The sequence below is a fragment of the Theobroma cacao genome, chromosome 5 (genome assembly GCF_000208745.1).
Source record: "Theobroma cacao cultivar B97-61/B2 chromosome 5, Criollo_cocoa_genome_V2, whole genome shotgun sequence".
Lineage (NCBI taxonomy): Eukaryota > Viridiplantae > Streptophyta > Magnoliopsida > Malvales > Malvaceae > Theobroma > Theobroma cacao.
In genome coordinates, this window is record NC_030854.1 from 33,374,264 (window position 1) to 33,398,771 (window position 24,508).

General features: G+C 35.3%; 2 protein-coding genes across 3 annotated transcripts; both read right to left on the bottom strand.

Moving 5' to 3' along the window:
- Nucleotides 1,263-18,899, bottom strand: LOC18599681 (putative acyl-activating enzyme 19). Of its 2 annotated transcripts, XM_007029745.2 has the most exons (17): nucleotides 18,563-18,899; nucleotides 17,831-18,328; nucleotides 16,589-16,785; nucleotides 15,615-15,818; nucleotides 14,413-15,135; nucleotides 13,317-14,002; nucleotides 12,107-12,182; nucleotides 11,912-11,998; nucleotides 8,467-8,510; nucleotides 7,011-7,119; nucleotides 5,646-5,705; nucleotides 3,317-3,401; nucleotides 3,127-3,191; nucleotides 2,828-2,887; nucleotides 2,524-2,568; nucleotides 1,719-1,828; nucleotides 1,263-1,637 (listed from the first exon to the last, which is right to left on the bottom strand). In XM_007029745.2, exons 1-17 carry the CDS (start codon nucleotides 18,867-18,869, stop codon nucleotides 1,409-1,411), a joined length of 3,585 nt encoding a protein of 1,194 aa, XP_007029807.2. In that variant the 5' UTR covers nucleotides 18,870-18,899; the 3' UTR covers nucleotides 1,263-1,408. The 2 variants fall into 2 exon arrangements, with proteins under 2 accessions (XP_007029807.2, XP_017977281.1); XM_018121792.1 differs by lacking the exon at nucleotides 2,524-2,568.
- Nucleotides 19,670-23,636, bottom strand: LOC18599683 (non-specific phospholipase C3). Its single transcript, XM_007029748.2, has 4 exons — nucleotides 22,778-23,636; nucleotides 20,713-21,119; nucleotides 20,381-20,551; nucleotides 19,670-20,298 (listed from the first exon to the last, which is right to left on the bottom strand). The coding sequence occupies exons 1-4, from the start codon at nucleotides 23,407-23,409 to the stop codon at nucleotides 19,967-19,969; spliced, it is 1,542 nt and encodes a 513-aa protein (XP_007029810.2). The 5' UTR covers nucleotides 23,410-23,636; the 3' UTR covers nucleotides 19,670-19,966.

A 24,508-nucleotide genomic window follows, 5' to 3' on the forward strand; every position in this document is an offset into this window, starting at 1 on the left:
ATGAGAAGGCAACTTTTTAACTGGGAGATGGATTAATAGGAAGATTTCAAAGCTCCCATTAGTAACATGTAGCCACATCCAACTGACAGCGATAGAGTGGTATGGAAGAAGACGGCAAGTGGCTCCTATTCTTTGTCCTCTTTTTGCAAAGCGTTTCACGAAATTCCTGTCTTCTAACAGTCTCTGGAATAATGTTTGGACAGGCAGTGCACCACCTAAGGTGGAATCATTTTGCTGGCAAGTATTGAAAGGTAAAATGGGTGCCAAATCCATTTTAATGGAAAGGGGACTTATGATCGATGATGAAGCCAAATGTACCTTTTGCAACTCTCATCTTGAGACCCCTTTCCAACCTTTTTTTCGGGTGCATGACTGCATGGGAACCATGGTCCTCTTGCTGTCTTAAGTGGGACATTAGTTGAGTTTCTTCTGGTGACACCATCTCTTTCTTTAATGCTTGGTTTCATCACTATATCTCTTCCAATGTGAAGAACGCTTGGAAAATGCTGTTCTTTACAGCTTATGGACCTTATGGTTATGCATAAATGAGACTATTTTTAGAGGTAAGAAGTTTGACGTCAAGCAAATTGTAGACAATACCTTTCTTAAGACTTTCTTTATGGTGCAAAGGGAAATGGCAAATGAGGCACACCCCCACTGACCTCTGTATACTTAACCTTAGCAGCTCACCTCCACCACTACAAAAGCCAAAAGCACAGGCTAAGCACCAGCTCACCTCCACCACTAGGATATCTCAAACTAAATACTGATGGAGCGGTGAAAGGCAAACCTGGCCCTACTGGCATCGGAGGGGTTCTCAGGGATCACCTTGGCTATGTAAGAGGCACCGCCAAGTTCATCTTGCAGACCCTGCAGAGTGGAACACGATGAGTGTGCCATCTGGATGTGGGTCACCATTCGCTTCACTGCAGACAATCCTGGCGTTTGGTTTATGCACCGCCATTTGGAAGTACACACTAGCTGGGGCTTAAAGATGGCATGGGTTGTCAACGATGGAAAGGGTCCCAAACAGAAGCTACTACCTCCACCCGCTGATCTTCCTAAATGCTGAAATCCAATTGTTTCTCTTTTTTCTTTCTAATATTACAATTTTACGGCCAGGAGAATAGTTGCTAGGCTCTCCATAGCTAAAGCTTGGTTTTGGGTCTACTATTACTTGAGTACCAACACCTGAAAATGAACTGGTGCGGCTTTTTTATAGGTTATTATCAAGCTATGTATTACCATAAGAACTAATAATATGTGGCAGAATCTTCATAAACTTTATTAAGAACGTTGCTAGTTATGTAATATCGAGAAAATTTGTATTTATTACTAGGACAATTTATGATAGCTGATTGCACAAACCTATTATTTGGGAAGAGAATATCAAACAAAAACCTTATTATTATCCAACTGATTCTTGGGTTTCAACAGCTATGCAGTGCAAATAATCATCCCTGCAACCAACAAAAATCCTGCCCCCTATCATCACAGGTGAAGAAAACAGATCCCCTTCTAGCTTAAGCCTTACAAATTCCTGCACCATATATTTTCTTTGATGACTACCCTTTCCTTCATCCAAGCTTATTCGAAGCAAAAGTATGCTTCCCGAGCTAGTACAAACACAAACCAATCTGCAAAATATAGCAAAAGAACTTGTTTTAGAAAAATATAAGTGTGCAATTATCTGACAAGCTCTCATGCAGTTTGTTTACCTGTCAACTGAAATGGTGGGGTTTGATATCAGCTGTAAGTTCTCATCAACATAAGCAGATGCAGTGATTGGATCTCCAACATTTATTTCCCAGAGTAGTTCACCTTTTTCCTGAAGTGAACTCCCATAGTGGTTAATGTCATGCAAAAAGATAAGCTGAGCTGAAGCAAAAGAGAATATATAAAATCTACTTCATTTTCAAATCTATGCCTATGAATTAATTGATGCCACCAACTTTTTTTTTTTTCAGCAACTTATTTCTCAGTTTGAGCCTTTACAGATGAAAAAAAGACAAGCAGAAAGCTCAAGATCTTTTCTCCTTGCTCCTCTTCCTAAAACAAAATCCATCAATAATATGTTTCATAAAATTTAAAACAATAATATTATTTCATCCAACCCAAATAATGCCTCATAAGTCATACCTGAAAATGGATTTTTAGGAGAAACCTTTTTTTAGGTTTTTGCATTAAAGTTTTAATAATTTACTTTAGATATTAAGATTTAATGGCTTTGTGGAAAAGAAAAAGTAATAAAAATATGTGAACCAATTCGAATATAAAAAAAGGTGAATTTGACACATCCCAATATCAAAGTTTAGAAATTCAATTGGGATGAAGTATTGATTATCATTCCATTGGCCCTACAGACTAATTTTTCGGGGACTAAGCTAGCATGAGGTTGAATTCTCAAGTCATTGTGGAAGAGCAAAACAAGTGGTGCTTTAACCAGAAAAGTAGTGGGCATTAAGTTATGAAAACATTTAAATTTTCAGTATACACTCCTACCAAATCAATCCTCACACTCACCATTTCAAAGGAATAAACACTTCCGTTCCTGGAACAAATTAGCACCTGTAGGACAATTATGTAAACAGTCTCAGCCAAACCATCATTTTTCTACCAGGTTATGGTCTGTGCCAATTGAATGATATAGTATAGATGTAACTGGAGAAAGTATAGAAATTAAACAAGGTGAAATAAACTTAACTTCACTCCCAAACACTCAAACTAGTGTCAGGCCACAGAAATTATACTGAGGACTCACCATCTAGACAATAAATATGCAATAAACTTGGCTAGTTTTAATCTCAAATCCAAGAAAATGTACTACCTGCGAAGGAAGTGCATAAGATATGCAAGCTCCAGCAAATATTGGACCACCAGTTCTCCTCTGCATGATAAAATAATTAATAAGGAGAAAGATGAAAAAATATTTTTGAACAAAAAAATAATCAGCATGACTGAAAACAATAAAAGCAAAATCATTGTGCAAGAGAAAAGTCCACATCACATATATGCCGTGAGTTAGGAAGATATCCAGGAGTATTTTCTTTGGAAAACAGAACTGCATCTGTAATTAGTCACAACACTTTTGATTGTTTACACATATGATTGATATTAAAGGCATACCTTCCAAACAATGGATCCACTTGAATCCAAAGCAACAACATGCCCATCCACCAAGCAACAAATTACTACAAAGAAACAAGACCAATAAATTAAAAGCAGAAAAGGCAAAGACACACTACAGAAAGATTAGTATCAGAAAGAGTATAAGCACATCATCAGAAAAAAAAAAACAAAAAGCACAGAAAAGTACCATATCCATGTCGTGGACTGATGGAAAGAGACCCAAATACTGGCACTTCCAGCTCATATGACCACAAAGTACAAAATGGCAACTCCTGCAATTATAGAGCATAGAACACCCACAAAAAGGAAAGAGATTCACCTTGTTGACTGTTAAATGATAAAGAGAGTAACTACCTATAAATTCGACTAAGAATGATCTTCAGCTATCATGTCCAGAAACAGAATTATTTAAGACATGAGTTGAGCAAAGCTCAACTCATCCATTCATATAAGAAAGCAAATTTTGTTATTCTTGAAGCAAATAAATGTTGGAGTTAGGCTTTGCTTGCAATACTCCTTAGTGTGAAAAGTCAGTTTTCAATTTGGAGAAGTAGTGCTGTGTGCTAATTACATGGCTTTTACTTTGTGGTTATTTAGTTTCTTTTATTTAGTTGTATTTGGTTTTTCATGTTGGCCATGTTTTGGCAGTTAAAGCAAATGTAAGGGACAACCCACAAACTTAGTGGTGTGGTAATCCCAAGTAGTGCTATTTATTTATTTTTTTTAATTTTATCAATTTGTTTTTAACATTATCTTTTGTAAGGCTATAAAAGCCGTTATCTTTATTAATGAAAACTGTGTGATTATCTTCCACCTTTGTTTTAGCACTCAACAATCTCTTAAATCTCTCAAAATTCTAATATGGTATCAGAGCAGTTATCTTAAGGGACTCTGTTGGTGTAAAATCACTTTAAAAACCCCTGTTAGCTTTTCTTCCTTACCCCTTACTGTCTATCTTCGAAACACCAAGAAAATGGCTTTTGCAAATTTTAATGCCGCTGCTTCACCTGTTTTAACGGGAGAAAACTACCCAATATGGGTAGCAAAAATGAATGCGTATCTTCGTGCATTCAATCTCGGGGAGATCGTTGATGTTGGTGGAAATCGTCTTGAGATGAGGCAATCAAACCCAACAATCGGACATTTAAAACAACATAGCGAAGAAATTGCAAAAAAGTATAAAGCTTTATACTGTATTCATTTTGCTATTTTCAACTTGATTTTCACTCATATAATAGATTGTGGGTTTGCCAAAGAAGCATGGGACAAGTTGAAGGTTGAGTTTCATGGCAGTGATAGGACCTGTCAAATACAAGTCCTAAATCTGCTTAGAGAGTTCGAAGTATTGAAGATGAACAATGAGGAAAGTGTGAAAGACTACTTGGAAAAGGTTTTAAAAGTAGTCAATCAGTTGAGTTTACTTGGAGAAAATTTACTAGAAAGAAGAATAGTCAACAAATTCCTTATAAGCCTGCCAAAGAAATTTGAGACCAAAAAATCTACTCTAGAGGACTCAAAGGATATGTCCACAATGACTATGACAAAGCTCGTAAATGCTCTTCCAGCTCAAGAGCAAAAAAGAGCTTTGAGGCAGAAAGATCATGTAAAAAATGCTTTACTAGCATGTGCAAGTGAGAAGAAAAATGGTGATAAAAGACGGGAAGCAAAAGGCTCAATACCCTCCATGTTCTTATTGTAAAAAATGCAACCATAATGAGCATTTTTGCTGGTACAGACCGAATGTTACATGCAGGTCTTGTAACCAACTTAGTCACATGAAGAAAGTCTGCAAGAACAAAACCGATCAAGGAGAAGAAAAAGCAGTAGTAGTTGAGGAACATGAGGTGAATGAGGAGGTTTTATTCATGGCCAAGATGCCCGAGAGGTCAATAAGCTCTAGAGCATGGGAAGATATGAGTGCCCTTCAGCAACATGTAGCCTCTTTTGACCAAGACAATGATGGAATTATTTATCCATGGGAGACTTATAAAGATAAGCATGGGAGTGATTCAAGAACATATGATTCTGAAGGATAGATTTGAATTCTATGGGACTATTGAAAGCTGACCCTAAGGAGGTGTGTTGGAGTTAGGCTCTACTTGCAATACTTCTTCGTGTGAAAAGTTAGTTTCAATTTGGAGAAGTAGTCCTGTGTGCTAATTACATGTCTTTTACTTGGTAGTTATTTAGTTTCTTTTATTTGGTGGTTATTTGGTTTTTCATGTTGGCCATGTTTTGGCAGCTAAAGCAAATGTAAGGGACAACCCACAAACCTAGTGGTGTGGTAATCCCAAGTAGTGCTATTTATTTTTTTTTTAATTTTATCTGTTTGTTTTTAACCTTATCTTTTGTAAGGCTATAAAAGCCGTTATCTTTATTAATGAAAACTGTGTGATTATCTTCCTCCTTTGTTTTAGCACTCAACAATCTCTTAAGTCTCTCAAAATTCTAATAAAACCTTTTAAGAGTGAAATGCTCAATTCCAAGAAAATGACAGAAGTCATAAACTATTGTACCTTAATTGATATAGCCGTCACACGCCCACTAGTAGATGCCATGTAAAGAGCATGATGTACCTAATTGAAACATAAACTAGAAATTATATCAACTGATGATAAACAACAAACTTAAGAGTAATTTACTTATTTAGCTACAGTCAATATTAAAAACGTGATTGAACAAAATGTTATTCATAATATGTACGACCACAGGCTAGGTGGAGAACAGCAAGATCTATCATACTTCAGCTTTTGAGTCAAACAAGAAGACCACAACATTTCCTTTACATATATAAAACAAAAGACTAACAAGATTAGTAATGCAAAATTCTAGTTGTTTAGCTCCCTACACAATCATTAGGCATTTGTGAACAATCGCTGATAAGCTACTTAGACCAGTACACTGCTAATTCACTGACCACCCTCCAAAGTATTTTACCTTCAAATAACCTCCCTCGTAAAGCTGATTTCAGGGTAATTCCAATAAATGATCTGTGTCCTTAGTGCTTCATGTGTGTCATGAGACAATATTTGGAATGTCTTTATGCCTAAGATCATATACACTAGAACCCAGAAAAAGCCTTTTAAACCATTTATTCAGTAACTGTAAACTGGTTACTCAGTCCAGCCTCAGTAGCTTTTATCCCATGGTATTTAAGAACTAGAATCATAGCTATATTTGAATATATCCTGCATCTTATTTAGCATTGGACCTATACTGTATTAGTTTGTTTCAAAGCTCTATGCTGTCCCATATCACTCTAAGCCTCTAATTGCACAGCAAATCCATGATATCATTATAAAATTTGTTATAGAATAGGAAATCTGTAAATATTCCTTTATTAATTAATGTAATTATAGGATTTATAATCAACGAAATTATAGGAATCACCATAGTTATAGGGATTTTAGTTATCACCATAGTTATAGGGATTTTATTTTCTTTATTCTTTTCCTAATTTAGAGAGGTTTAGGCTGTATATATAGATAATGTATTATGAATGAAATATGCTGTGTTTTCTCTTCCAAAATAACAAAATTTAAGCCATTCTCAATTAAAATACTGCTGAGTAAAATTATCCAGAGATTAAACATATATATGCCAGAAACCAAAGGGTTACAACAAAATCAAATGATGGCATGCAATGCAATCACATTTTAGGGGGAAAATGGCACAAAGATTAAGAAATAAAAAGAAAAGACAACCCCCATTGCTTCTAGAGCACAAAAAGTACATTGGGCTGTTAGAAAGAATTCAATAATTAAAGATGATAACAATGCAATTTAAGCAAAATTTACACTATCTGTAGATTGACAGACATGATGCTCTTAAACTTTTCCATCAGACAAATGAATTAAATATGCTTGAAAGAAAAACCTCACCTCATCAATTGCTGGTGACCCAAATATACTACCACCACAAGGAAGCTTACATACACAGCAACGATTTCTATAATCAAGAGCATATAAGTTACGGTCATGTGACCCACACCTGTATATAGTTGTTTCAGAGATTAGATCATGCCAATATGGTCAAATTGATGCTAGACAATAAATAAATTAAAAACTGAAACAAGGCAGATTTAGTCCAGTTTACACATAATGTACAGGCAAGACTACAACTCATGTTAAAGAATAGAAGACCAGCATAAAATTCATGATTTGATCAATTAGGACAGAAAGCTCATCAAAATTTAGATGAAGCACTGGAAGTTATTCAAGAATATCAAAATTGAAGAAAATCATATCTCTTAATTTGGAAATTTAAGAACTTCGATAATAAGAAACTTCCAATAATTGATTCATGTGTGTTAGTAATGGCGACAATGATATTAAGATGATCATAATACGACTTGTATTAGCTGTCAACACTATAATTGATAGACCACCAATGCAGTAGAAATCAAAATAACTGATATTCATGCAGTAGTAGTGACCACAATGCAACCACTAAACCAAACATAAAGAAACAGTACTCCCAACAAAATGATTCATTGAACTGGGTTTCATGCCAAGTTGTCAACAATGAGCATTTTAACCGTTTCCAGCAAGAATCAAGAAGTCAGTACTACTGGAACTAGAAAGCAACATCAGCTCCCTCTGATTAGATAATGAAACAAAGAATATTGACTCTTTAAATTGATTTATAATCCATATGATAAAGAGTTATCACCTTTTAATAATGTAAGAAAATGGTCAATCTCTTCTGATAAGTAGAAACCCCAATAAGAGAAACCACAATGTAATTACAACCAAAACTCCTTGATGAAATCACCCACAATTCAACATCTAAAATCAAACCTGTCAGTCACCCCTACACAAGCAAAAATGAGTGACACGTCCCTCTTTATTTTTAAAGCTTCATAGAGAAAAAAGAAACTTCTCCCAAGAACCACCTTTTAATTATATCATATACCGTGAGAACCTAAGGTCCTCAGCCATATGTATGTGTGTGTGTATATAAAGAGAAGACCCCAGCCATAACTCTCATCCTACAAAAGTAGAACTTTTTCCCAACCAAACACTGTCATAACCAACAAACATGCTGACTTGCAGAGATTTCCAAAACATATCTTCTTTCTCATCGTCTAGAATTACTTGGAAAAATTCATGTGCATCATACACAAATAATAAGGAGATTGAAGTTTAGATCACTAGGTTATCCTGTAGGAAAAACATGCCACAGATCCACTCTTATCCAAAGCAAAGAAAGAAAACCATAGCCTTGACAAATTAGCTTAGCTTAAGGAATATTGAGCAATTATATAAATTAAAGAAACAGAATGAAAATTGCAGCATGGTGGAAAATAAAAGCGACTTGAATCAGAGAAACTCTTACCAGATCAATCCCCTATGATTGTCCATGATTGGCTGGCATTTCACCTGCGAACATTTTGAAAAAAAAAAAAAGAAAAACAAAAGACGAAAGTTCAACATCAATAATAGCATCAGGCAAGGAAATAAAATGTTTACTGCAAAGTATAGTGAATGAAACAGATTTTGGTTTGCAAGGAACCTTATAAAGATAGCATTGATTCTCAACCAAGAAAGATGAGATCAACATTTCAATCTGATGGAAAGCAGGCAGAAGAGGGAAAAAAAGAGAAGCAGAAATACAGCAGCTTCAATTAAATGTTTCAATTATTTCCAATCCTATTCCATTGAGACCAACGATTAAATTTAAAAATGCTCCATGTTGGTTAAAAATGATCAAGACGGACACTTTAATTAACTATTAATTGCAAAAGGTGTTGGTGTATTTTCAAAATCAAAAGTTATGTCACATAATGAAAAGCTATCTTAACTCAAAGGTTATGTTACATAAAGTGACAGTGTGACTTGGATTGTAGTAGGTTTTTCATCAGAATGATTATGTCTCTTGATAAAATGACATCCAAAGGTTATAAGATAATTTGAAAAAACATCACAGCCCAAAAGTTTAAATATGAAAAGTTATCGTTTCACATTAAAGCTCAAAGATTATGTTTTATAAAATGAATGGTTGTCCTTTCATAAGGTGATTATTAAAACAATACCCTTATCCAAATGTTGTGTCTTGCAAAATGTAAAAATGTCTTTTAGACAAAATGGTGCCTTGATGAAAGGGTTGCATCCTTGAAGAAGAGACTCTTGCAAGCCTATATAAAGGGCTTGTTGCCAACTATTTTGACTCATCAAAACAAAAACAAAATAAGAGCAGAAAAATCAAAAGCAAGAGAAGTATTATATTCTAAAAATTAACACAAACACTTAAGTTTCCATCAACTATAAAAGCGACCAAATTCCTTATAATCAATTTGCTACAAAAAGTAAGCTCTAAGGTCGAACAACTTTGTAAACCCTCTAGCATATCTAACAGTCTACTCTCGTAAAGTGCAAGACGAAATTAGACATTGGCTTCATTGTATCCCTAAGGCTATTCGCACTATTCTCCTTCGCATACAGAGTGGTAAGAGCAAAATAAATCTTAAAGATAACAGTCTATTAAATGGCTCGCCTTGAAGTCAATTTGACCGATTCCTTAAATTCCATCTAAACCCCATTTGCACTAACAAAAGACATTCAGAGTCAAACATAAAACTTACCATCAAAACCTTGTTTCTTTTCTTTTTCTTTTTTTTAACATCCACATTAGCGCATCTCATAAAATAGGTTATGAAGCAAAAAATGAACTGTTAGTTCTTGAGATTTTTATCCAACAAATAGGATATGAAGTAGGGAACAACCCATCACTAAAATAGCAAGGGTGGCAGGCAATACGGGCCTCACTTAACCATAACTACACCTAATCAGTGCAATCTGAGTTATGACCTCAATTGCAACAAAAAAGAAAGATTTAATAGCCCATTTCAATATGGTTCACCACATCATGCTATTTCAAACAAACATTGATCTTGTCATGTAGACATGAAAAGTGTAATTTGTATCCATTGCAACCACCAAAATAAAATATCGTTGGGGAATACACACCCATATACATATACGAAGCTTGAACTTTCAAGCAAAATTAGGTCAAATATTTTAAAAGCTCCAAACAATATAGTATAGACTAGTTGATGTCACAGTCCTAACTTAGACCATGCGAATTTCACATCATAGAGATATGCTCCAAGCAGTTAGAGCTATAAGTCCCACATCAAAGAAAAGCTGCCAACGATGAGCCAAGGAAGGATGTTATGCTCCTAGAAGGGAGCCATGAATCCCCTATCAGTTGTATACTAGACTAATATTTGGCATTTAAAGGTTCACACCACCTCCAACCTGTGAAGGATCTTTTGTGGGACAAAACCGTGAGGTCAGCGGGCCCAAGCGAATAATACCTCACAGAGATTGGTGTGGACCGCAATAGTTGGTATCAAAGCGGACTCTAGAGTACTAGCGATGTGCCACTAAGGATAGTGGCCCCTTGTTGAAGTGAGAGAGGATGTCACGATTCTAGCATGGATCATGTGAATCCCACATCGTAGAGATATGCTCCCAGCGGGTAGAGCCATAAATCCCACATCGAAGAGAAGCTCCTCGCGAAAAGCCAAGGGAAGCTGTTATAGTCCTAGAGGAGAGTCGTGAATCCCACATCAACTGTGTATTAGAAGGATACCGGGCATTTAAGGATTCACACCACCTCCAACTTGTGAGGATCCTTTTGTGAGACAAAACCATGAGGTTAGTAGGCCAAAGCAGGCAATACCTCATAGGGATTGATGTGGACCGTGACAACTAGCCAATAAAGTTCATCCATGGTAAAAACAACCCTAAATATCTCCATGGAAATCTTCCCAACTTAAGTTTGAAATTAAAAGAATATACCAACAAGGTTTTGCCTAATTGCATCTAATATTTCAATACTCAACTAGATAGAATTAACCAACCTTTTTTTTCCATCTATTTAATCCTAGTGTCATTAAAAGATTTGATTGGCTAATGGCTACAGTTTGAGGGCATCGCATAAGAAACTTTAGAAAGTTTCCAAATATGTAATGCTCCCAACACATCAAAAAGTCGTCTACGCAATATACTAAAACTTTAATGAAACAACTATTTCATTTTTCTTTCCAGAATAAAATCGTTGTGAAGTAAAAATAAACTAGAAGTCAACAGAAAACTGTAAGCATTAAGGCCCTATTGATTCAAGAAAAATTTGAAGGAAAAAAAAACAAAATTCTTGGGTTTATTTAAACATGTTTGTTGCCCATGGAAAGTATTGAGGAAAATTTTTTTAAGAAAAAGTTTGAGGAAAAGCAACAGCAATTTATTTCTCCCGGTTTCTTTTAAAAAACGTGATGGAAAGAGGAGAAAATTTGGTTGAAAATTTGTCGAGCTTGTACTGTTGCTTGCTCTTCCCCCATAAAATTGCAGATCCATCAAGAGCCACCATTGATGGCAACTACCACCACCTCCATCTCCATTTTTAATGACCTCTTAGCTGTTCAACAAATGGCAGTAAAACCTTCCACTTAGCCATCAAATCAAGGATACTCATACGCATTTCAGTGTATTTTCCTTCATTTGTTTGGTTTATATCATCCAAACAACATAAGGAATCTATTTTCCTTCTTGCATTTTACTTTCCTTCTAAATGTTCTTCATATTTTCTTTTCCTTCATATTTTCCATGAACCAAACAAAGCCTAAATGTCTCCAACAGGATGCCAAATGGACCAAAAGCTAACAGGCTAAGCAGCTCACCACTCTGAAGTCTCAAAAGAACTTATTCCACGATAAATGCACATTTATCTCTGACACAAGAAAAATTGAGAACACAGTAAAGCTTCTGAAATAACATACCTCCCCTGATGTATGGAAAGTCCAACAGATGTTGCCATTTAAAAATTCAAGAAAATATAAGTTCCCATCGTAGCATCCAACAACCACCTAGCAACATCAAGCATGCAGGAAAAGTTTAAAACCTTTTAGTGACTCAGACACAAATGGAATCCAAATAGTGAAGGACAACAGAGAAGAAAAAAAACAATTATCGACCTGAGAGAAGTCACCAACAATTGCTGCAGACCCTTCAACTCGTCCTTGTAGTCTGGTTTCCCACTGGATAGAACCACTAAACAAGATTAAGTAGTATTTTAATGGTTGAGTTAGAAGATGAAAAGCACAGAAGAGAATATTTAGATATTTCATCCATCATCCATAGTTAAACTGCTCTACAAGCTAACTCCAGCACATGACTAACTTTCTTCCCCATTATTCAGATGATCATCTCAAAAATTTAATGTTACGATATTAGACAGGTTGCCCCAAGAGAGGAGTTAGGATAAGAGACAAAACACTTCGTTGTGCATGATGAAGGATATTACAATTAGCATCTATTTAGAATTAAAACCTCTACTCAAACAGCCCTGGAAAATTGGTAATACTATAAGAATTGGGCACTCTGGAATATTCATACATAAAATACATATATAATGTTTGTAAAACTTGGGAAGAGAATTAGCAAGGCATTTGCCACAAGTTGAATTACACTGGCATCAAATCAGCAAAGCTGACCATGAACTATATGCAGCCTATAAATTAATGATTTCTTATCCTTAACTTTCAAGAGCATTTTGATGACAAACAAAACCAGCTGTAGCAGAAGTAATCCATGAAGCTCTTGTTATTGAGGAAACCACATCTTCTAAACAAACATATTTAGTCAGATAATCCCAGGAATTTTCCACACTGATGGTACTTCCTATGTCAACTAACTTTAAAGAACTGCAGTATTAAGTTATTTAAATAAATACACACATAAAAAAGACAGGAATTACGAAGAACTTTTACTTTACCTATGAATAAGGATGTTAAATTGAGCATGAACATTCATGTTGTGTGTAATCCAGTTTATACATAGCCCATTCATCAATTCAACATTTCCAATTTTCAGTTTAACACTGAAATGTGAGATTCATTCAGGTTAAATGGCTACATGTCACCTTCAACAATTGTTTCTATTAACCAGAATGACCACAGCAACAGCATATACATCAATAGTTCTTAAAAGGGAAGATGGTGTTTGAGTATATCTAGTGCTGAAATCACATTTTTTAATGGCAATAAGAAAATTTCAATTTGGCCTTAATCGCATGACGATAGTAACAATAATTCAATTTTGAAATGAACTAGTTGTAAAGATGTGTTAGTGAATGATTATAGAGTTAACTCAGTTTCTTTCTTCAAAGGGACCATAAGACCATACCTTTGGGCATTAACACAGAGGAACTTATGTGAGTGAGATCCAACAAATAAATAAATATCAGAATCTTTAAACACAATGAGTGGTGAGGCATCAACACAGGACTCCATGTGAACTTTCCACAATTCTTGCATATATCCTGTTCTAGTTCTTGGAACTTCTACTGACTGTGCTACTTGCCAAGTATCATTAACCTCATTTTCACCTGCACGCATAACCTTGTTGCAGCGGCTAAATGAACATGATTTGAGTATTGATGTAGAATTCCATGGATATCCATTGAATAAATGAACAGGATCCAGAATATAATATTTATTTGAATCCACCTTCAATCGTTTAGACCTAACAGCTTGATCATCATTCCTTTCATAAAGGGTCCATGATAATGTTCTTTGTAACTTTGAGCCAAGGGGATCAGGAGTTTCAGATTCAACAGAAGAATATGCACTCCCCTTGTCTGGTTGTATAATCAATTCTGCATTATCCTTAATTCTAAAATTTGTATTCTTTGATCCCTTTTTCTCCACAAGAGTAATTAGAAGCTTAGCTGGAGTTGAAAAGGTATATAGCAATCTCATATCAATCCCAAGATTATGAGAAACATGTGCTGCAGCGATGGAGTTACCACCTATCATAAAGAAGTCATCATCATCTGAAACATCTTCAACCATCAAAGCTTCACAAAATGCCTGCAGAATATTTGCAAAATAAGCTTAATCCTTTCACAAGAGAGCTTAATGAATCAGGCCTTCAAATATTAAAGAATTCTTTCTCACTTCTTCATTCAAGCAACATAACTTGTAAGAGGTTTAGATGATTCAAATTTTTTTAAAATCGTGAACTCATTCACCCAAATTTTTTTTTTTAAAAAAAAGAAAGTCGCAAAAGAATACTTAGTCATTGCCTAAATTAATCTCCATATGGAAAGTCACATACAGGGTCCCTTCTACATGGCTGCTATTTTCACGCATCCACAGTATAACTTCCAATAATACCTCAAAAGATGGTAACAAAAAGAAGAAACTAAGGAAATCATGATGCCAATATGAAAACAAAGATCAGAAAAAGCAGCAAATGCATGAGAGAGAACAAAGCAAACCTTTTTTATAACTTGCATAAGATTGCTAGGCCCAGTGTTACTAATCTCATCTTGAACATGACTTTTGGACAATATTGACTCCACTAATACTGTATAGTCAACTTTTCCACTGGCAGACATTGGCAAAGATTTCACAAAGACAAAGTGAGTAGGAACCATTGCAGTAGGAAGTTTGCTGATCATCCAGTTTCTGATGGATGTTTTAAACATTTCACCCGACTCTTCCTTCTCTCTTAGCAATATGAATGCTACAATGAGTGCATCTTCGCCCTGATCCTTATGAGAAATAACAGCAGCATCAATAACATCATTATGCCCCCTTAATGTATTTTCTACCTCTTCCAGAGCAATGCGTTGGCCATTAACTTTTACAGTACGGTCCTTTCTCCCCAAGAAAACCAAGTCACCACTTGGTAGCTGGTGAGCAAAATCACCAGTCCTAAAATATACTTGACTTCCACAAGCTTCCATAGAACACTTACAAAGTGAATTCTGGTGCAACTTTGCATTGTTCAAAGGTATGATAGCGTTTTCAGAAAAGTATCCAATAGAAACACAGAGACCTCTAACGTATATTTCTCCCTCATTAGGATTACTGTTTTCACCATTAAGTACAATACTGCATTTAGAAATGGGCAAACCAATTGGAACAGTTGTTAGTGTCTGCACCTCCAAAATTGATGGCAACCTCTTGCAGTCAAAATACATACAATCTCCGGATACCTTAATTTAGAATTTCAGATGTTAGCCGATAGGAATGAGTGCTACAGAAATAGATACTATGTTGATAACAAATACATCAGAAATAATAAAAAAAAAATTAACGCAAAGATGATAGCCACATGTTCCTTTAGTCAATAATACAGTCACAAGAACAGTCCGAATGCTTATAAATAGTCATATACATCGATTTATGTGAAAGAAACAAGATAAAGAAAAAGGCTAAAAGGAATGCACAAGGAGTGTATTCTTTGGCGGCCTATGACACAAAGGAAATAGATTAAGATTCACATAAAAAATGAATGTACAATCACACAAGGCACAATAACAAATTGAGAGAGACAGAAGAGATCAAAAGATCATGAAGATACACGTAGAAGTTAAGTAAGGGATCAAAATTATCAACTTCCTCATCAGAGTTCTAAGGCCAAACATCAGTACTTAATCAGTTAAAGTAGAAATAACCAAAAATGAGATATTACCTCCGTGCTCCCATACAAATTCAGAACAGAGGTCTTGGGTAATAAACTGGAAAGCATGTTCCACAAGGCTAAAGGTAGGACTTCACCACTTAGAACTAACAACCTTAGCGAACTTGAAATCAGATTATCATGTTGACTTTGCATGGCAGGAAGGATCACCCTCATAAGTGATGGAACAGCAGTGAGCCTATTAATACTGTAAGCCTACAACAGCAGGGCAAAACACTCATTACCAAAAAAGAGAAAAATCACTAATATTTCGATTGGCTAACAAGCAGAGGTAAATGGAAACATTTATATATCACACCCAAAACAGAGATGAAGCAAAAGCATCAGTCTTTTATGTTCTTCTTAACATACATCAATTTCTAGAGCACATCCTCTAGATAATTGTTTCTGAACTATATCTCTAGTTAATCCATATGATTGCCATATTCTCTCAATTTTCCATCATTCTTACTGGTTATGTCCATGCACATATTTTATGCTTAGCAGTTGATAATATTATAAGCATAACAATACAAACATACACGCATAACCTAACATCATTCATATTCACCAAATCACACAATGTCGCTAACAAGCTATTGACAGCTCAACTCAAAATAGTTCAACCATCCTGCCCAATCATTCCAAGCTACTGACAGTTGATTGGATTAAAATTCCCAAGTTGTCAAAATGGTATCACCTTTGCTGTGAAGACCAGAATGAAATCACCCTCTTAGAGTTCTAGGGAACAATTTCAGTTAAATTTAAGACTAAAGAATAAAAGTTCTCTTGAACTACATGACTTGTCCTGTAATAGGCCAATGACCACAAAACCAAAAAAGATACAAGAAAAATTTTAATCATTCAATGCCCACTTAATAACCTTTCTGCAGCATTTTAAGAAGAGCAGTCATTAAATAACGATGTGAATTGAACTATTAACTTAAGGAAGCATAGAGGATGATAAAAATGTATGGCAAGGGTACCTCAAGAAACTCAATGATAGAAAAAACATTTTGTCTTAACTCAGTGAGAGGAGGTACAACCAGTGTACAAGCAGTAAGAGAAGCAGCAAGAAATTCTTGCAGGTGATCAACAAAGCTTATTGATGTCTTGAATAACAGCAGTTCCTCTCCATGCATGGGATACAGTTCTTGCATCCATAGAAAGCGATTTAAAAGACCTTAAAAAGGTAGAGGAGGTTGCATCATCATATTGTACTTCATATGCAAAAATAATAGCACCATAACTGCCCCAGAAAAAGAATGTAAAAAGAATGTTTAAATGAAGATGTGGAAATCAAGAACTTGAACAGGAAAGAAAGTATCATTTAGAGAAAAATACAGAAACTTTATATCCTTGCTTTGTTGTTTGATCTCTCTTAAATTCCCTCTCTTCATGCAATGATGCATATAAAAAACCCAACAGCATAAAAAAAGGTAGATAGAGATTGAAACAATTGTTTGGCTCCTTAAGATCTTACAAAAGATATTGCCCTTAATCAAGCAGAGAGGAGAAAATAGTTTTGAGTGCCCCACTAGGTTAGGATTAAGGCTTATTGGTTTGAGTTATTTTGTAGCACATCACAAATTACAAGACTTGTGAAGCTAAAGATTTTTGTAATTAAAAATGATCTATGCACATGGTATCTCAGAGTGATGAAGGGCTTAATTGGTCAACTATACAAGGATCTGACATTTAAATGGGAACATATTCAGGAAGCAACTTCTATTTGAACCCAAATGTGCTCTCCAGTCATCCAATAGAGATTACAGTCAAAATTTCTTAGTTTTTTAATCCTTTGTTCAACACAACACAAGCTTGAAAAACTGCTTCGGATAGAAGCTCTGGTAGATGGTTGAAGACTTTCAGATCAAAAAAGGTAGCAAAATGGCATTGTGAACCACAGAATATCACTTGAATTGCTCAGGATTACTAATTTACTACTCAGGAAGTCTATATCAGGTTATCAGCTCTATCTAATTTAGTCTCACCGATTAATTGCAGATATCAAGTTTGGTTTTTTCTTGAGAGAGTATTAGAACAAGGACATGGCGGAACACACTCACATTTTTAAAATAAATTGGCAAAAGTCATTAATATTGACAAGGAGAAAGACATAAATTAGATTCATATTATGCATTACATAAGACCATAAAACCATACTATTGCCGGCAGCCTAGCTGTTTAGACAGTACGGTTGTAATCAACCTGCAATAACAACTGACCTTGTTCTGTGCCACATACACCTTTAGGATTTCCAGTAGACCCTGAAGTGTACATTAAATAACTGAACAATCTTTTTCTTTCATTTTCACAAGGCCATCCAAAACTTGATTCTATGTTATTCTTTTCAGAACTTTCCTCCATAGAAAAGCACAAGACAGGACAACTACTGCATTCTAAGAGCCAATGTGATTGATCAAGTGGCTCACAACCACTTTTTCCAAATGAAGACCCGCACGCAATGACAAGAGCAGCATTTGAAGAATCCACAATCGACAAAATTCTATCTCTCGGCCATGAAGGATCTAGAGGCAGGAAAGCCTCCCCACACTTTAAAACAGAAAGAACAGAAATTACGTATTCCACTGAAGGCGGCATAAAAAGCCCTACTATCTTTGGTATATACGTATTCTCAAGTTCAGTATGTCGACCAACTTCTTGCATGAAAGTTAACGAAGCCTCAGACGTTTGAACAGGCACAGTATGCTTGCCATTATCACCTTCGATGAAATAGAGAATGACCAGTTAGGATAACTTACATATATATATATAAACAATTCCCTTCTTAAAGCAACAAAAATATTCAAAAAGACCGTTAAAACTTGCAATTCTCAACTTTTTTTTCTTGCAGCCACATTACAAATGATATATAAAATCAAACCCCATTTGATTTTTCTTACTAAATAAAAACAAAATTAAAATCATAATAAAAAAGAAAAAAAGAAAGTAATTACCTGGGGGTTGGGATTTAACCAAGTAAGGATCATCAGCACCCTCAAGAATGGAACGTAAACGAAAACTGAGACAATCAACGGACGCTAAAAGGGTACCGAAAGTGAAACACTGGTCGCCTTTATACACCGGAGGATTCCCACCACCGATCAACTCTCTGTCAATCTGGACCCCACCAGCTGACGGTTTAGATGATGATGCATGGATAACGGCTATCTTTTCCGGGTTTTTGCTAGCTGCTCTGTAAAATTCGTGGGATATGCAGCAGTGCTGCCGCTGCTTCTCGTGCTCATCCTCCGGACGAACCATTTTTTTAAAAATAAAATAAAATACAATAACGTTCGTATTGTTTAGATTTTACAATGGAAAAATAATGGAGCTCAATTGCAATTTGGGCCTCACCCAATTGGAGGTTTAATGTTTGTTGGGCTCAAAATATGTTTGTTGCCCATTCCAACCCAACAGAGCCCACCAATCGAACACGTGTTTGCTAGGCACTTAATTTTGATTTTCATTGACTATAAATCTTTTTTAAAAAATTATCTTAATTTGAAAAAAAAAGAAATAATAAATAAATGGTTATTGTTAAAGATAATAATAAGGAAAACTAAGAATATTTTTTTATTACTTTTTAAATGACGCATTAATTTGGGATAATTAAATGCATGCAGATAAAAAAGTATTTATTCGACGAAAGAATATTGTATTATAATATTATAATAAATAAAAAATTAATAGAAGATATTTATAATATTGTTAATTTTGATATTGTTCAAAACACAAATTATGATATTCAATTTTGTACTTTTAATTTAAATATTAGAAAAAGACCATTTTGGTGAAAAAGAAAAACCTTGAGATAAGGATAGAATAAGAATAATAATGGTAATTTTATCAAGTCTGTGATAAAGTAACATTACATTAACTTTTAATGATAATGTGATTAATTTTGCTTGCTTAATGCGATTGCAATGTAATGTTATATTACATCGATTGGTAAAGTAATTTTATCACTCACATTGTAAGAAATACGGATAACTTACTTTATATTAAATGTCCGTTTTAAGATTTTTTCTATTACCGTATTCTCTAACTTGTATCAAAAACTATATAAATATACTCTAAGTACATTGAATGTGCCAAACAATTTGAATCTCACAAAACATTGATTACAACAAATATTATAAATACAAACACAGTTACATGAAAAACGGATATGGATTTATGATTTACCTATCCAAGAAAGAACAGGAGACTTAACTTTTTTTGGTTCCCACAAACTTGTTAAATCCTTCAAAATTAGCCAAGGCAAGGCTAACTTTGTATCAAATCTCCACGTGGAAAGAACAAATGCAAACCCAAATTTTCACTAACTTGGCAGATTGTGACAATCATGGTTGTTTTTATCACTGATCACAGACCAAACAAGAGAAGACCTTCTGCATGAAAGTTTTGGTTGTTGTCCTAGTAGGTTGTGCGTCAGCTGAAAGAGAATCCCCTGCTCCATTAATTTCCTTTGCTTTCTGGCCATCATCATAGAATTTCTTGAAGGCATCTTCAACGTACTTGAGTCCAGATGAGACAGTCATGTTCTCAACAAGTTTGAATGGATAAATATCTTTCAGGTGATCTCCATTCAATGCTGCTGCTGCCTGTACTAATTCTTCCTGAAAATCGCTTAGTTTCGCGGTTTCTTTTGCATCTGTGTCCCTCATTCTCACAGGCTCAGGCAATTTTTCTACACTCACAACATACTTTCAATTAATTATGAGGGCCAAAAAACTGTAGGAATATGAATAAAGGGTTTTTGGTTTGCTCACCTGGACAATCTGTTCTTGGGCTGCTTCTGTTCACAACAATATCAAAGGAGCCAGCCCATGCATCACGCTTTGTTAGAAATTCTTTCAGATTGAAAATCCTTTTAACTGTTGCTGCAATCGAGGAATGCTCGAACTCGGATGTAGGATCTGGCCCTGATGGCCTATGCAACACTGAATATTGATGAAGCAAAAGCTTCAGTTAAACCATTTACATTTCTATTCAAAATGTTGTTGTTTTTACTTTGGATAGAGATTGATTTAATAAGAACAAGCACATTACTGATAACTTGCATTAGTGCACAGTAGAACGCTGCCGGAAAGTTGGGACTTACCTGTTCCACGCTCAATCCAGGGAGAAACCATAATGGCTGGAACCCTGCAACCAAGGCGATCAAACTTGAAGTTATAAGGCTCAGGACCAACGAGATCATCAGGACTAGGGACTCCGGTAGGCGTGGGGACATGGTCATAAAAGCCACCATGTTCATCATATATAACCAGGAACAAGATTTCGTTCCACTGGGGACTTGATCTAAGTGCCTCATAGATTTCTTTTACAAGCTTCTGGCCCTCTGATACATCATGAGACGGGTGATCATCATTTGCAGCAGCTGTTAAAATGTCAAAGTATCTTGGTTCAATCACCACATAGTTAGGTAGCTTCCCCTTCTCACAGTGACGCTTGAAGCTTAGATCATATTGATGGAAGTTGTCCACATATTTCAATCGCCTAAGGGTCCTGGCATTTGTCAATAAGGAAATCATTCTATCAGTACAAGTTAACGCAGGTCAATACTTTTTAGAATCTAATTTACTTTAATTTTTTCTTTTTTAGTTTCACTATAAATTTTGGTAACTGGGAATTCATTTTTCTCGTTTGTGTAAGTCAAGTATTCTATTCATAAGGTCTACCTAAAGCATAGAAATCCATTTTACATGAGTATGAAATAAATTTCAGTTACTTGATGTAATTTTTCTAAAGTTTAATTACATCTTGCTAAAGTACAAGAAATTCCAATGGGAACATGGCATGAACTGCCAAAATTAAAAAAAAAAAAAAAGGGCACCCATAAGCCAAGGAATGATCTTATAAACCAAAACAAAAGAAATATACCTTCAACCAAAGAAACCATTAGATATCTTTTAGACAATTTGAAATTGGGCGTACACATGATTAATTAAGCTTAAACCAAACATAAAAACCAAGTTAAAAAAAGAAAATCCAATCTTATCGTCATTCATCCCTATGATATATAGACAACACATACACATATTAATTATAACTACAAAAAGACATAAATAAGTTTAAGAGATAAGATCTTGACCTTAACTTTTTTTAAGGATTATTTGTTATTGTCAAATTGTTTAAAGATTCTTTTAAAGTTATTGAATAGGGGAGGGTGTCCCACCAGATAAGACCAAGTTGTGAATGATTTGATTGGGGTAGCTTCACCTAAGTAGGTCCCCGTCCAGTGCTTTCCTTCAGCTATTTTACCCTTTGTGCTAAAAACAAAAGTGCTGTCCTAGAAAAATAAACATGTTTTATTATCTCAAAAGAGAAGATAACAAGGGAAAAAATGTTCTCATCTTGGGGATGCAACCAGCTCATTACCAACTATACTATAGTCAACTAATTCTAACCAGTCAAACTAATTAAAACCTATCAGAAAATTGGCAATTCTTAGTTGGTACCAAGAACCAACTAATAAACCAAAGCTAGGAAAAACAAAAGAAAAGACAAGACAAAATTAGCAAAAAAAGAAGATTAAGATTTTTGTAGTAAAATGTAAATGGCCTACCAAGCAGCCCTATCATTTGGATGAACACAAGGAAGTGAGTGGTTGTACGATCTATTCTTTTTCCAATATAAAATTAATGGCCCTTTAAATAGCATGGGATGCTTGAGCAGTCGATTTTTCTTTATCTTTCCTGTTTGTACAGCTGACAAAACTTTTGGACAATAAATTCGGTTAAATAATCTTACAATGTACCTAAAGTGGATTCGGCCACCCTGTCATGTGACCTTACTATATGCCCCCACATCACAATATAATCTGTTCGAACCCAGATATTTTGATCTGTCAGATTTCATACTCCTACCCCATGAGCTGTAAGCAAAGCTTCACATACATGGATAAATAGCTTTACTCTGTTATTTTTACAGATCCAAAAGAACTTTGTTTCCCATCTATCACTTCAAGCTTCAATGTCCCACCATAGCGGCCGGCTTTTGGCATATTATTACAATGTCGTTTTACATTTAATTATTTCTCCATTGACTCTGTCTCTCTCTCTCTCTCTCTCTTTCCTAAGAAAAGCACTCATACAGCATTTTAATTTTAATTTTTAAATAAAAACTTCCAAATTAAAAGTTTGAAGAGCAGTGAAGTTAATTACCTGTAAAACGCCGTAGATGGAAAAGATTGATAATAAATCCCAAAGCTATATCCGTTCTCTTCCAGTGATTCGAATATAGTTTTTTGCGGAAACCCTTCGATGAGCTGCTGTGTGTTGTTGCTCATGGCCCCATGCGACGTAGCTGAGTGTACGTAAAGCCTATTAGGTTGAGTCGACGCCGGCAACGACGCAAACCACCGGTCACACACGGCGAACTCCGTCACCAACTCCTTAAACACAGGCACGGCCTCTGGTTTGAACCCGTTCATGACAGTCTCCGACAACCCTGCCTGCGTGCGTTCAGCGTTTTGTACAAAACCATTCATTTTTATCTCCGGGTTCGGATCCGGGTTGTTGGTGTCCCATGGTTTGCCTGATACTTGCTCATATATGGCTTGGAAAGAGTGGTCAGGGTCAGGATCAACGTAGCCAGCGGTGTCCTGGAAGGTGAGTTGGGCGGAGTTGGGGTCGGAGGTGGAAATGGGGTTGGATTCAGATCCTGTTACGCCATCGATTTCTGGGTTTAAGGTTTTGAACCAGCCTAACATGTGGTCAAAGGAACGGTTTTCTTGGACCAAAACAACCACTGTTTTGATCGGAGACGAAGTAGTAGAACTTGCTTCAGCTACCATTTTTAATGGTGTTGTTCTTTTGGTTTTTCTTGGGTTGGGTTTGAGCTTGCTTAATGTTATTGGGATATATAAATAACGATTTGCACTAAGGTAAGAGGACAGAAATGGAAGTTTCGGTTTAGGAGATAAGAATTAGAGGGCAAGAACAAGATGGTTTTTTGCTGCTTCTTTTTTTTTTTTTTTTTCTTCTGTTTGTCGATAGCTATGTTTGAAAATCGTTGTATTTTGTTGTGTCTCAACCATTGAAATTATATAATGTAAAGTTCACGTTTCTCACATGAAAGTGTTATTTTGTTTATTTCTGTTTTATGTAAATTCTTCTAAATTATCTTTTTCGTTTAATAGTTTAAATGTCAATACGACTTCAGCATGCCTTCAAGGGCAAAAGTCTTTGTAATTAGCAAGGTGGACTTTTAAGGCTCAAACTCTATAATATTGAGCTAAAGAATTAATCTTGGTTTAATTCAACGTGAACATTTAAAATTTTGACTGGGATTATAGTAATAGCTTTCATGGTTTTTTTCTTTTCAAATTCAATTCTTTAAGTAGAGAATTTATATTGACTAAATCAAATCAATACTCAAACGTCTTTCGTAACTTGATGTAATTAAATGTTAGAGTAAAAATTGTAATAACAGAAAATTTCATTTGTACACTTAATACGTCGTATTTATAAAAAGTGATAATGAAAGAATGATGGAGGGTAATACTCATTTATTTACATTTTGATCCAGCTTCTTATTAATCTCTGATCATGGCATATTAGAAAAGGTGGAATTAGGGTATCATTATTGTCGTGACGTGTGGGTCCGGGAACCCGTCCGCCAGACGCGGACGAAAATTAAATAATGTGTGGGAGTCGCCACCAATCTTTTTATTTAGGAGTGATTGGTCACCTATTAATCTGATTCTAATCGACGAAGTCCTAAATTAATTTTAGGTCCGTCGAAAGAATGAGAACTGGTCCACATTTTTTAGAGATGGGTTCGGGAGTGCGGTTACGCACGGAGAAGGTTTAGCACCTCCGTGACGCCCGTTCCACGAACAGTACCATTTAATCTTAAGTTATCTTAATATATAGCCTTCTCTTAAGTTAATC

Bases quoted from the DNA above. Each gene is read 5' to 3' on its own strand.
- LOC18599681 (XM_007029745.2), bottom strand. From the start codon at position 18,869: ATGGTTCGTCCGGAGGATGAGCACGAGAAGCAGCGGCAGCACTGCTGC. The intron at 5,706-7,010 runs GTGAGGTTTTTC...TGTTTCAATTAG, and splicing joins GGTCACCAGCAATTGATGAG to GTACATCATGCTCTTTACAT. The intron at 1,829-2,523 runs GTGAGTGTGAGG...AGTTCACTTCAG, and splicing joins GTGTTTATTCCTTTGAAATG to GAAAAAGGTGAACTACTCTG.
- LOC18599683 (XM_007029748.2), bottom strand. From the start codon at position 23,409: ATGGTAGCTGAAGCAAGTTCTACTACTTCGTCTCCGATCAAAACAGTG. The intron at 20,552-20,712 runs GTAAGTCCCAAC...ATCAATATTCAG, and splicing joins CTGGATTGAGCGTGGAACAG to TGTTGCATAGGCCATCAGGG. The intron at 20,299-20,380 runs GTGAGCAAACCA...TTGTGAGTGTAG, and splicing joins CCCAAGAACAGATTGTCCAG to AAAAATTGCCTGAGCCTGTG.